A 13,541-nucleotide genomic window follows, 5' to 3' on the forward strand; every position below is an offset into this window, starting at 1 on the left:
ACCGCTTCTTTTCACCTGACAGTGAGGAGTTTCCCCAGGGGGACATAGCGTGTAAGAGGATCACGCTGTTCCCCCCAGTCCCCCCGAACAGAGGCCCCAACTGACCAGAGGAGGCACAAGTGCAGCGACCAGGATACATACCACATCCGGCTTCCCACCCGCAGACACGGCCAATTGTGTTTGTAGGGACGCCTGACCAAGCTGGAGGTAACACGGAGACTGGAACCGGGATCCCCATGTTGGTAGGCAACGGAATAGACCGCTACACTACCTGAACGCCCAACAGTTGCTTTTCTCAGAATTTTATTTTGTACATTCTTTGATATTGAATTGTAAAGAGTCCGAGTTGTGTAACTGATCAGAAGAGTCTGACACCCACAGTCCTTATGCTGCACTGGCGCTTCATAAGCACTTATTTCTGAAGGGCTTCATTCTATGATTTACTCATTTAATGTAAAGTCATGACTTGAAATTGTTTTTACTCCGAAATTGTACCAACTTGTGTGCCAAAGACTCACCTTACAATAGCTACTTTAAAAAAAGAAAAAAGGGGGTGACAGCACATGTCACTTTTTGTCAGACCATGTATTTGTTACTTCTGGAATACCCGCAGTTGCATTTTTGAACTTTTTATGTAAGCCATGAGGCGACTGACAACATGAGGTGATAGATGGAGAATGTGAGGCATACCTGCTGGCATACTGCTCTATCCTGGAATGGGTGTCATCATGAGATAGCTGAGGTGACTGGGACAGCCTATAAATGAATGGGGCAATGGAGATGAATTAGATTTGCCATGCACACACACACACACACACACACACAACATCATCATCCAACACAGCTGCAACACACACACAACCCCCTTCTGGCACTATATGAAATCACCTAGAAAAGAGATCAGACGGCGCCTACGAAGAGAAAGAGCTGAGCGGGATGATCTATGGTGCGGCCTGATGGTTTTTGACAGCTACTGCTTGGTTGAGAGATGGGGTGCTAGTTGAAAGGAAAAGGAGGCACGTTTTGAGAGGATGCTGTGAGTAGAGCCGACGTAGGTGACTTGTGATTTGCGTGTTCAGCTGGTCGATCAGGCAGGCGGGCAACATGCAACAGTGACTTAAGTAGGGTGGTTAACTAGTGGTGGGGATACTCTGGGGTAAAAGTTTAGATAAAGGAGGTGGGTTCGAGGGAGTGGGAGGGTGGGTGTCGTTTAGATGCATTCCAGTCGGGAGGAGGGGTGGGGTTTGGGTTTTGGCGTGGATACTCACTCATACTGCTCCGGACACATGCTGATGAGGGTGACTGGACTGTAAGAGAAATGGAGGGAAGGAAAAAGGTACCACAGAACATTTTAGGGTCACAACACACAGTGGGTCAGAGTCAGAAACAGCAGGAGGAGGAACATACAGAGGGAAGAACCCATCAAACTGCACAGCCACACAACAGGTGGACTGAAGGCATGGAAAGTCGCCAACACACTGCGTCTGTTCCTTGTGCTGGAGAAGCCTATCAGTTATAGACCGTGTCAAAGGCCCATTCCCATCTTATGGAAGTTGATAATAATCTGTTACCATAAAAGGAAAACTAGCTCTGGAATGAATCTGGAAAATTAAAACTTCCGATATTAAAACAAATACTTCTCTTAACCATTCATTAAACCTCCTTCTTTTTAATAATCTACAAGCAATAATGTTGCCAGTGGCATGTGTCAAGATGTTTAAAGGCCATAAAAATTAATTACAAGGCGTAATTACTGCTATTCTTAAACAGCTGTCATTTCTATCGTGATGAGATGCTTCCTCGACTGGGCTCAAAAGACATTGTTATATTTTCTTGGGGGGAGGATGGTTTTTGGGAGTGGGTAAGATATTGGGCGAGGAGCCCGGAGGTTCTCAGACAAGAGTGGAGAGATTTAACAAACAGAAGTCTGCCACGGTCATTATGTCTCTCGCAGCAGGACGGCCAATGTAGTCACGCATCTCTAGCCATGAGGAGAATGACAAATGCAGCAGGGGAAATCGGGGAGGCAGAGAGAGAGAGACAGCAAGAATGAGAGAGAGAGGGAGCAGCAGGGAAACGAGACTGTGTTGCACCGTTTTGTGCACCCCCAGTTAACAGTTACAGGTTGGTTTCCCCGGTCTGCTTTTTTCGTAGGAGGGACGTGTTGCGTAAGAGTGATTTTTTTGTATCTAAAGCAAAACAATAGCTTTGCTGAAGCAGCTTCAATTTCTCCGACCCCGACTCGCGCTGTGGCGTAGCTGGATGTTTCATCCTTCGCATGGGTTACACTGTTCAGGAAACACTGAAGCGAGACGTTGGAGGAGAAAAAGAGAGACACGAGAGTCAAAGAGCAAAGAGGAGGAGAGTTACCGGAATGAAGGGAGGAGATGGGAAATGAACCATGTGAAGAAAGATGAGTGAGAGAGTGCACGTAAAGGAGAGAGAGGGGGAATGAGCAAGACAAGAGGCCTTGGGAGCATTTGGGTCGAACACTTTTTTTTTCTTCCTTGTAGCGCGAGGAGTCGGATGGAAGTCTCGCTGGGTTTTGTGAGGTGTGTGCAGAGAAGAGCCCCGGTCACATTTCCCTGCAAGAGACGTCTGCCAAGTGCCCGAGCAGTGTGGCCATAGCTTTAACCTACAGCTATAGTGTATACAGCCCCGATTTATGATGAATAGCTACTCAAGATATGAAAGCCTTAAAAACATGGGTGTTCACATCTGCCAAAGAAAAGAGCATCTTCTCTGTTTGACCTTCAGTAAAGAAGCAATTAAATTTCCTAGAAATCCATCCATCCATTATCTGAACTGCTTATCCTGCTCACAGGGTCGCGGGGATGCTGGAGCCTATTCCAGCAGTCATTGGGCGACAGGCAGGGAGACACCCTGGACAGCCCGTCAGGCCATCACAGGGCCTTTCCTAGAAAGCCCTATTGAAATACAACAGGGCCCTTTTTCTCCTTTCGATTTCACATTCTTAAGATGTGTACACAGGCTGCTCAAATCAAGTCAGATAGAAAATTCCTGTAGCGAGCCATCAGTCAAAAGATAGATAAACGAAGGGGCGCCTGGGTAGCGTAGCGGTCTATTCCATTGCCTACCAACACAGGGATCGCCGGTTCGAATCCCCGTGTTACCTCCGGCTTGGTCGGGCATCCCTACAGACATAATCGGCCTCGTCTGCGGGTGGGAAGCTGGATGTGTCCTGGTCACTGCACTAGCGCCTCCTCTGGTTGGTCGGGGCGCCTGTTTAGGGGGGAGAGGGAACTGTTGGGGGATCCTCCCACGTACTACGTTCCCCTGGCGAAAGTCCTCACTGTCAGGTGAAAAGAAAGCGGCTGGCGACTCCACATGTATCGGAGGAGGCATGTGGTGGTCTGCAGCCCTCCTCAGATCAGCAGAAGGGGTGGAGCAGTGACCAGGACGGCTCAGAAGAGTGGGGTAATTGGCCGGGTACAAGTGGGGAGGAAAAAAAAGGGGGGAGGTAGAAAAAGTTCATATATTTTAAGACATCCTTCTAAAAGAACAAAGTACAATCGATCTGGGCAGTGGGGCTGACCTACAGTAAAAATGGCAGTGGACCTTGGCTCAGAGACAGAACACCCAGATGCAGGCTTCCAAACTTTCCATTTGAAGAGTCTCGTTTAAATGAGAGCAATTGCTAAACAAACGACCTGTGGCGCCACGTTTCCAACTGGCTTCAGAGTTTCAGTCTAGACCAAAAACTTTCCCACCAGTCGTTTGGAGCCGAGGGCCAACAACGTTGCCAGGGGACCTGATAAGTCCGCCGTCAAACCCAAATCCTGCACCGTGTATTTCAAATGCCATGAATGCCCTATTCTGCAGCGTGCCTCAGAATCGATTGAGTCAGTCACCCATGACCTGCTCTTCCTCCCCTTCATCTCCTCCTCTGTGAAGAGGCTAAAAGAGCAGCTCTGCATGCTGACACCTCTACTTGTCTAATGCCAGACAGAGGATGCATGATGGTGGGATGGTGGGGAAGGGCTATGTGTGTGTGTGTGTGTGTGTGTGTGTGTGTGTGAGAGAGAAGGAATGAGAACGTCCATAAAGCAAATGTGTGTTGGTACAGATACACAGCCATGCATCTAGGAGAAATATTGCTGGTTCCCTGTCAGGCCAGGATTTCTCCACTAGCTTTAATTAGATGGACTGAAAACATAAGCTATACATTTCTTTCGTGAGTAAAGTGTTTTTGGCTAATACAACGAATGTGTGAGGTGAATATATGAATATATCTGAGAAAACAATATCACACAACGTTCCACTTACATTCAACTGGCGTATTTAGCAATCTGACATAACACAGCAGGGACTTTCTTGTCTTTAAATTGTGGCCACATGCTTATGATGAATAGTCAGACTGGTTTCTTCTTAGACCAACATGTTATTGGGATGGTGAAGATTGTTGACTTAAACTATGATAGTCCCCCTTTGTAAAGGCTTGTTTGCTTGGCAGCCCTTATTTGTCACATCGGCCTGCAAGCTGAAAAGCCAAATCTGCTATAGGCCAGGACACTGTAATTGTTCCCTTAGTACAACTAAATAAAGTCTGCATGTTAAAACTGCTTTGCTGAATAGGTTTTAACTAGAAATGTAATAATAATAATAATGGATTATATTTATATAGCACTTTATCTAGATACCCAGAGCACTTCACATTGGAGGGGGAAACTCACTTCAACCACCACCAATGTGTAGCACCCACCTGGGTGATGCACAGCAGCCATTTTGCACCAGAATGCTCACCACACATCAGCTTGAGGTGGAGAGGGAGGAATCATTGAGCCAATTACATGGGGGGATGATTAGGTGGCCAGATGGAGAGAGCCAGGTTGGGAATTTTGCCAGGACACCAAGGGACCTCCTACTCTTTGCGGTAAGTGCCATGGGATCTTTAATGACCACAGTACCAAGGACATTGGTTTAATGTCTCATCTGAAGGACGGCATCTCCTACAACAGTGTCCCCGTCACTATACTGGGGTGTTGGGATTTTTGATGATGTTTTTTTTATTAGGACCAGAGGGAAGACTGCCCCCTACTAGCCCACCAACAACGCATTTTCCTGGGAGGTCTCCCATCCAAGTACTAGCCAAGCCCACACCTGCTTAGCTTCTGTTGTGCAGCAGAACATGCTGGTATGGCTGCTGGCATGTACTAATAAAAAGCTTGTAATACAGCATCTACTCAAATTTTCCAAGCTGCATTATATTAGTGCCAATATTAAAATGTCATTTCTGATGACTATCAAAAGCTTTCACAAGGTTTTCCTACTAACTTGCTTGATTTAAAGATGACTCAGTTCAGAGAGGAGTTGTCAGGAAGGCCACCGTTAATATCCTAATAAATGGATTTTGCCATTACATAATAATCTTATAGGCTCATTTTTATTCAACCTTAAGCGTTTTCTAGAGACAGAAATTCTTAAAAAGACGAGTTCAGATTTCTCCCTTTGTTCTCAAATCCACAAACTTATGCAGTTATCGAACTCGATCGCTCCACGAGCCGTGATGTGGCAAAGACTTGCGTGCTACTACATATGGTTATGTGGGGTAAACTGAAAAAACAACACTGAGTGGGAGGCCATTTAAAATGTTCTTTCATATTCAAATATAGCTGTGATAGATAAGAAATTCCTATACGGCATATAACGAGGCCAAGACAGAAGTGGGAGGTGAGAGTAGGTGGTGTTCTGCTCTCACAAGGTGGACAGAAACTGAGTGGGTGGCAAATAAAATGAAGAGGAAGCGTGATGCAGAAAGACAGAGAATGCCAGTGAGTGCATCAGAGCGCGAAATGATGAGGGAGACGAACAAGATTTCTCCTTTTCTTCCGTTTGCATGATTAAAACTTATACAAAACTGTCGCTCTGGTAGGACTCCCTCTCCCTCCATGAGCGTAACTGGAAAAGTGGAGCAAAAGTGCTTCCGCTTCCAGTGCAGGAAGATGGCGGCGCAAATTCACTTTTGCAGCGGCCTCACACAGCAGTGTCTTTGTCCATGTCTGCGTCTATGTTAGTCTTAGTTTGATGGCTAGGAGAGCTGGCGCTGGATCATCTGGGAGAGCTTAGTCTGCTTCTGCTGTATAATGTTGGCCCAGGGACCACGGCCTGCCTGGAGCTGTGCCTGAAGAGGTAACACCGAGGGTGGTCTGACAGGACGCAGAAGCGGGGCAGGCTAAGCTAACTGCTAGCCCATGCAGACTGGCAGTTCCGATACCACCGAGGGTGGTCTGGCAGCGGCCTTGCCTAGCCTTGACTGTGTTTTTAGTGTCATCATGTGGAGTGCAGGGGTGTGTGTCAAAGGTGTCTGACCAGGAGAGCTAGCGTTGGATCGGATGAGGGAGCTTGGTCTGCTGCAACCTGTGAGCCCAAGGACCACAGCCCTGACTGGATCTGTTCCCGAAGAGGAAACACCGAGGGCGGTCTGACAGGGCGCGGAAACAGGGCAGGCTAAGCTAACTGCTAGCCCATGCAGACCGGGAGTTCTGACAGTCATCCTGGGTGGTGTTCGTTCTCCTGGACAGGGATTTTTTTTTTTTTTGGTTAGTTTAGATAGATGTGTTCTTGTAGTTTTTGGATCTGTTTTTGTCTTTGTGTTGCACTGCTGTGGGCTGAGGGAAACATGAAATGACACAACAAAGCGTTTTTGATTCTGATTCTAATGTTTGGAAGAATACTAACAAAATTATACTTAAATTACTCTCAGCAAGATTAACACACTGGAATTTGTTATCAAATCAACAGTGAATGGAAGTGATTATTTTACAAGGAAAACAATTTCACCATTTCATCAAATCAAACAATTTCAATTATTTTGTACCAGCAACATTACCACTTGTTGTGCATCATAACACAGAACACCAAGACATAATTTGCATTTTGGAGCTGGAGAACGCACGGTAAAAACAGTTTATAGCAGTGATTTCATTCCAAAAACTGGGCAAACAATGCTGAAATCAATGACTATTCACAATGTTTGCTTAATCCATTTTCATTTAAAGCACCCTTTTCAAAGGAGGACGAGGAGCCTAGACTGTGACCTTCTCACTGTTCAGTAATAACTTTTTGGGGTTGGCTGGCAGGGATGCAATTAAAGACTGTCCCTCAACCAGCAGGGCCGGGAAATAGGCTCCTGTGATAGAAAGAATCTGGCCTGCTTAAACGCTGCTGAGCAAGTCCGTAAATCTCCACTAGCTCCAGGGACATGGCTCAGTCGCTGCCCCTGTGTCCTCAGATGGGGGGGATAAAAACACGCTTTCCCTCGTCAGATCCATGAAAGGGTTTAATGATTACTAATAACTGACACAGGTAACACAAACTTAACTAATATGGTCAGCATAATCCAATCATGAATAGAGTATTTCATATTCAAATGCACCTAGCGCTAAGCAGGTTGAGACAGAGAGATCTTATGATGTGATCATGTGCAATACAAAGTTTGTGCAATACAAATATACAATTGTAAATACATATTCAACTGCTGTATACCGGTTACAATCATTGCTGTTATTGTTGTGGTTGTGACATAGGATGATCCACTGTGGCGACCCCTAACAGGAGCAGCTGACAGTAATAGTAGTAGTAGTAGTAGTAGTGTTAGAAGTAGTGGTTGTAAAATTGGCATATAACATAGTATGGAGTTGTGAGATGGATTGTCGGTGAACATATATTGTATACTTCTGATACATAAGATACTGTAGTGTAATATAGCAAGAGTATATAGCATAGTTTATGGGCATGATGGGTTGTGGACTTGGGGTACTGGCATATGGTATAGTGCATTGGCAATACAGTATATAAGCAGTATGGTATATTGGCATAGGTTTGTTGATTACTCAAACATAACAACACTCTCTATGAAAGTGCCATACCTGTTGTGCATACATGGTTGCCTCCAATATCCTGTTGCTGTTTCATTTATTGTTTTTTTCTTCCTTAGTTGTCTACTTTCTTTTTTCTTTTTTTGTGAGTCTGCAAGTGCTAGAAGCTGCTGTGTACCGGAGTCAAATTCCTCGTGTGCATCAGCACACTTGGCCAATAAAACCGATTCTGATATCTGAGCCTGATATCGACGGTCTTAAAGGACGTTTTCTAAGAGAAGAGCACAGACTGTAAAAGTGCCTGCAGACAGAGCAAGACTAACAGGGAAGAAGTCAGGTGGAAAAGGAAGAGAGAGAGGCAAAACCGAGGAAAACGATGTCAGCGGACTAGCCCTGGGTTTGCTCCATTTTCTTCTGCCACATCTCCGATGTGCAACAGTTCCTCCGCCTCTAAAGGGGCAAGGCAGTGCTGCAGATATTTTTCAGGGAGGAGAGGCCGGCTGGGAGGTGAGGAGGGAGGAGAAGAAACACATGGATATGGGGGGTGGGGGGGGTGGAGGTGGGAATTAGGGTGCACGACCTGACATGACTGTAGGGACTTTCACAGGAAAGGGAAATTGGTTGGGAGGGAATGAACGTGAATCAGTCAGTGGGCTAGCGTGTGTGCGTGTATGGGCACCACCGAGAGCTAGGTTCATCAGAAAGTTTGTTTTTAAAGTCTGTGCTTGCGATACCACCCAGAATGGTGGGGTAAATAAATAGATAGACAGACAGACAGACAGACAGACAGACAGACAGACAGACAGACAAAACAGTTAGACAGATGTGGACTGACAGTAAAATACTAAACAAATAAAATGAGGGAGTGTGAACTTGGATGGTACTAGAAACAGACGGCACTTAAATGACAATCGAGGGGAGGGGGGACTATAACTCAACAGATTCACCCCAGGTGCGACGATTTGCCACCTGCCTGGGGCATCTGAATAATGCAAGGACTAGTTTCACGACGGTTCCTGGGGGATTTATGGCCGGCAGGAGCAGGGCTGCAAGTCGAGGCTCAGCAACAGGGCTTGCACTACAGAGGGGCGACCAACACTTAGAAATTAAATACTTGTGGGCAGGGAACAAGTAAACCCCTGGCAGACAGGTAAATAAACACACCCAAACACACATGAAGTGTTCTCGTGAGAGTGGGGATCCACGCACTTGGAGGTGCGGGGTCCTCCGATTGTCCAACAACAGGAGTAGATTTCAGACCATGGTTTGAAAACAAAACATTTTATTCAAACAAACACTGTTATCGCTCCTCTTTCTTTTCCGCCTTTTTTGAAAGCTTGTGCACATGCATCATGGGCAAAATGTTTGAAGTTTTAAGTGCCGACTGCTACTTACGTTTCCATATTGTCCCCCTCTAGGACTGTCTGCACTGGAAGGTAGCCAAGCCGTGGGTGTTTTGCAAAATACTTCTTAGAGCGGAACTTGTTCTTGAGGACCTTGGTGAAGTCCCGCATGTCCTCACCTGATGTGGTCTACAGTGCACAGACACAGATAAGCGGGGGAGAGGGGGACAGAGAGAGTGAGACCGCAGAGGTGTTACACAGGGTTTGTGCATGTGCATGAATGTGTGGATGAGTATGCATTTGTGCATAAAAGATGCTTGTGTGTTTGTGTGTGTTTTGTTAATGTGATAATTAGCCACGGCATTTTCCCAGGAATAGTGGTTTCTGCATTGCAAGCAAACGACAAATTACCACAGTAGCCCGACCAGATAGAAAGAAAGAAAAACAATTTCTACGGGGGACTCAGGCAACTGCTAGGGAACAGAAACACACAAAAGGCGCACACAGTTCCCACAATTGACAGTTGTGGGTAAACGAATAGACTCTAATGAGTTCACATAGCTTATTTACTAATCTACGCAATCCAAGATGGCATTTTGGGTAAACCGAAAACAGCTACTGAGGAGGACAACATGACCGGGGGAGGCAGAGGAGGCAGCAGAAGAAAAGGTGCTTTATGCGAGTGATCGCGTGCTCCTGTTTATGTGCACCAGTTAACGTGCAGTTCATTAGCCGTGTTTGGACGACTGGAGGATTTCCAACCCAGCGACATCGGAGACCAGACACTATTAACCCCATCACAACTTCCCCGCTTTCAACGAGGGAAAACCTTAAAACTGGGGTAAATCGATACAGCGCCGCGCCGCATTTCAGCGTCTGCAGTATCACTCATAACGTGCACCGGGCACAATGACAACGGCACCTTCTACAAAACCACAAGCCAATAAAAAGAGCAACACGAGGCCGTAAAATAAGCGGCAGGATGGGAATGTGAGAGACAGTGTTTTTAGACGACTGCTCCAAGTCTCAAACTTTAATACCCCCCTGCCCATCTCCACCTCCCCTCACCCCGACAATACAAACAAATGAATAAATATAAAAATACTTTTTTTTTGACATCTTCCATCATTATCACTGGCTTAAATCTGAAACAAATCTGCTTTTCCAGCTCAGAAAGAAAAAAATACCACTGAATGTGTCATTATTTTTGTGTTTGTTTCCCACTGAGGAAATAACCTAGCGACTAATAAATGGCAATAAAACTCTCGTGGTTCAACAAATGGAATTAAAGGAAGCTAACATGATCAATGGAGAGCAAAAAATTTAAAGTGTTCCCATTGGATTTTCTGCACAATAAAAAAAAACCTTTGTCGTCAGAGTGATTTGGGGGGGAAGACATCTACTGTATTGCAATACCACAAAACTCATAAAAAGTATGCCATTGGGCGTCCGGGTAGCGTAGCGGTCTATTCCATTGCCTACCAACACGGGGATCCCGGTTCGAATCCCCATGTTGCCTCCTGCTTGGTTGGGCGTCCGACAGACACAACTGGCTGTGTCTGCGGGTGGGAAGCCGGATGTAGGTATGTGTCCTGGTCACTGCACTAGTGCCTCCTCTGGTCAGTCAGGGCGCCTGTTCGGCGGGAGGGGGAACTGCGGGGAGAGCGTGATCCTCCAACGTACTACGTCCCCCTGGTGAAACCCCTCATTGTCAGGTGAAAAGAAGTGACTGGCGACTCCACATGTATCAGAGGGAGGCATGTGGTAGTCTGCAGCCCTCCCCGGATCGGCAGAGGGGGTGGAGCAGCAGCCAAGACGGCTCGGAAGAGTGGGATAATTGGGCAGATACAATTGGGGAGGAAAAAAAAAAGGGGGGGGGGATATGCCATTGTTTTTTTTTTAGATAAATTGATGGCCAAATCTGCGGCTGCAGTACTGCTGAGGCAAATGCTAAACGCATCTTTTTGTATTTAATGAAGCTGGTGTGAGACCAACATTCCCCGCCGCTGGCACACATTCACCAGACGGCACTTGACAGGCCTGTGCTTTAGCTTGCCGCCGTATAGCCGAGTGTAACATAATGTTTCAAAGTGGAGACGAGAAACTGCCAGGTATTTAAACTCTGGGCAGGGGGATTGGTACTTCCTTCAGCAGCCTGAAGTCAATATCTATCCAATTTGCAGATTGAAAAACCAGATTAAAAGACTGAAACAAGAAACGCATTTCAGCCAATTTGCCCGCAGTTTGACTCTTACCAAAATTGCCAAAGCCTGGCCCCAAGAGTGTGCTAGAGAGAGAGAGTGTGTGTGAGAGAGAGAGTGGAAGAGAGACAGTGTGAGTGAGAGAGAGAGACTATGAGAAAGTGTGTATGAGAGCGAGAAAAAGGTTCATCTTCTGTACAGTCTCCCCCTACACCTCCTCCCAGCATCTCTCTCTCTCAGTGGTAGTAAGACAAGATATTGCTTTCAGGCAGCAAATTATGAAACAGCTCAAAGATTCAAAGTATTCTCTATTTGTTCATGTGAAACCACTTTAGGACAGGAATTTGCCGAGCGAGCTGGCAGGTGCACAATTTGGTAAAATCACCTCCGGTACACGGGAGGACAAACTGAGAGACAAGGGAGAAGGTATACGTGTGCATGTTTGAATGATTTTACTGATCTCGGTTTTACTGGGTTTTCCATGACACTGGTCTGGTCTGGGCCTGATTAAGTCAGTCATCATGCAGTAGACAGGAAACTTGTGTTTCCTTAATGCACACTTAAGAAAACTCTTATGAACCCAGCTGTAACGCAAACCATAAAACAATATGACCAAATTAAAAAAAAAACAAGAGGTTTTAAATGCCACATAATACTGCAGCTAAAATACATAATCTGTCTTTGTGTTAGTGTGTAACTGGGGCTATGAGAGTTTACAATACCCCAGATGTGCAGGGAAAGCCTGCGAATATATATTCAGAGGGAGGGAGAGGCAGAACTCAGGGGTTTACTCAACATTAGAAGAGAAAGCCTTAATGAACGCCGGGGATAAGGGATAACAGAAGGGGTGTGTGTGTGTGTATGCCGTTATTTCATTTAATGGATGAGTGAAATGCATTAGCATGTGAAATAGAGATATGGGTAGAGCCACGATGAGTGTGTGTGTGTGTGTGTGTGTGTGTTGTGTAGTCACCGGTGTGCAGTATTCCACCATGGGGTAGTTGAGCTTGTGGCCCTTGGCAGTGCGCCCGGAGAAGAAGCAACTTTGACACACGTCATAGTTAAAGTGCTTCAGACTGCGATATCTAGAGAGAGAAAGAGAGAGAGAAAGGGGGTGGGAGTGGGAGAGGGAAAGGGGGGGGAGAGTCGCAGTAAAATAAGAAGCAGGAAGGAATAAAAACAGCAGCAGAGGCAGTACATTTCACTTCAGTGTCCTGAAATCCATGTGGACGTGTGTTTGTTTGCATACTGTTAACTTGTCAAACCTAGAGTCTTAGCAGAAGCTTTTGATTTCCACCATCATCATCATCAACACTGGCGAGTAATCTTCTCTCTCTCTTTCTCTCTCTCTCTCTCTCTCTCTCTCTCTCTCTCTCTCTCTCTCTCTCTCCCTCACACACACACACACACACACACACACGCCATCCTTCTGAACATACATACTGACAGTCTGACTGATACCTATATTTCCGGCCAGACTAAACTGCCGCGTCAGTGTCCCCACCAACAGCAGCCAGTGGACCGTTTAACAGCTAGATTGAGACAGGAGCCATTCAGACATAATAGCTGGAGTCTTTTATCTCTTCTTCCGCTTGAGAATTTTCAAGGTTAGCTGACTGATGAGCTACGAGAGGCAGCCATATATCACAGGCTGCAACAATGCACAGCACACCGGCACGTCAAACACACCATTACCTGCCGACATGTAGCATATTACTACAAGGAGATCCATCTGATTCACCTTCAAAGGGGGAGACACGAAGATGAGGTTCAGCCGCTAATTAACAATTTCTTATTTGGTACAACATCCGGCATTTGAAGTCTAGAGTTGATCGGGGAACATCCGAGCCATGCCGTGATTTTGGACAGATCTCCAGAGTACATAAGAAGCTTGCTTTGCATTTTCTGACCTCAAACCCCACCACCACCCCACCACATCATCGATCACTGACAGAGCTCGGGTGACTTGTGCTCTGTCAAACAACTCATTGTATCTGTCTTCCAACTGGTGAAGTATGACGTCTCAAAGGGACAATGTTTTCGGTCAACTCCCATCACTGCTGTTCTTTGTCCGCTGGAGAAAAGAAAAAAAAATCCACAGCAAAACTTGAACATGAAAACTTTATGATGGGTATATTGGTGCGGGTTCCTCCGTCATA

General features: G+C 46.0%; 1 protein-coding gene across 7 annotated transcripts in view; it reads right to left on the reverse strand.

Annotated features, from left to right (window-relative positions):
- Positions 1-13,541, reverse strand: part of utrn (utrophin) — a 233,379-nt gene that overhangs the window by 28,963 nt on the left and 190,875 nt on the right. For 6 of the 7 annotated variants that reach the window (XM_056294966.1, XM_056294968.1, XM_056294965.1 and 3 more), the window contains exons 64-67: positions 12,356-12,467; positions 9,234-9,370; positions 1,269-1,307; positions 691-756 (exon numbers count right to left, since the gene is read on the reverse strand). In XM_056294966.1, coding sequence (XP_056150941.1) covers positions 691-756; positions 1,269-1,307; positions 9,234-9,370; positions 12,356-12,467 — 354 coding nt within the window. The remainder of the gene's footprint in view (positions 1-690; positions 757-1,268; positions 1,308-9,233; positions 9,371-12,355; positions 12,468-13,541) is intronic. The other variant, XM_056294967.1, reaches the window with a different exon arrangement.

Source organism: Lampris incognitus, chromosome 15 (assembly GCF_029633865.1).
Source record: "Lampris incognitus isolate fLamInc1 chromosome 15, fLamInc1.hap2, whole genome shotgun sequence".
NCBI lineage: Eukaryota > Metazoa > Chordata > Actinopteri > Lampriformes > Lampridae > Lampris > Lampris incognitus.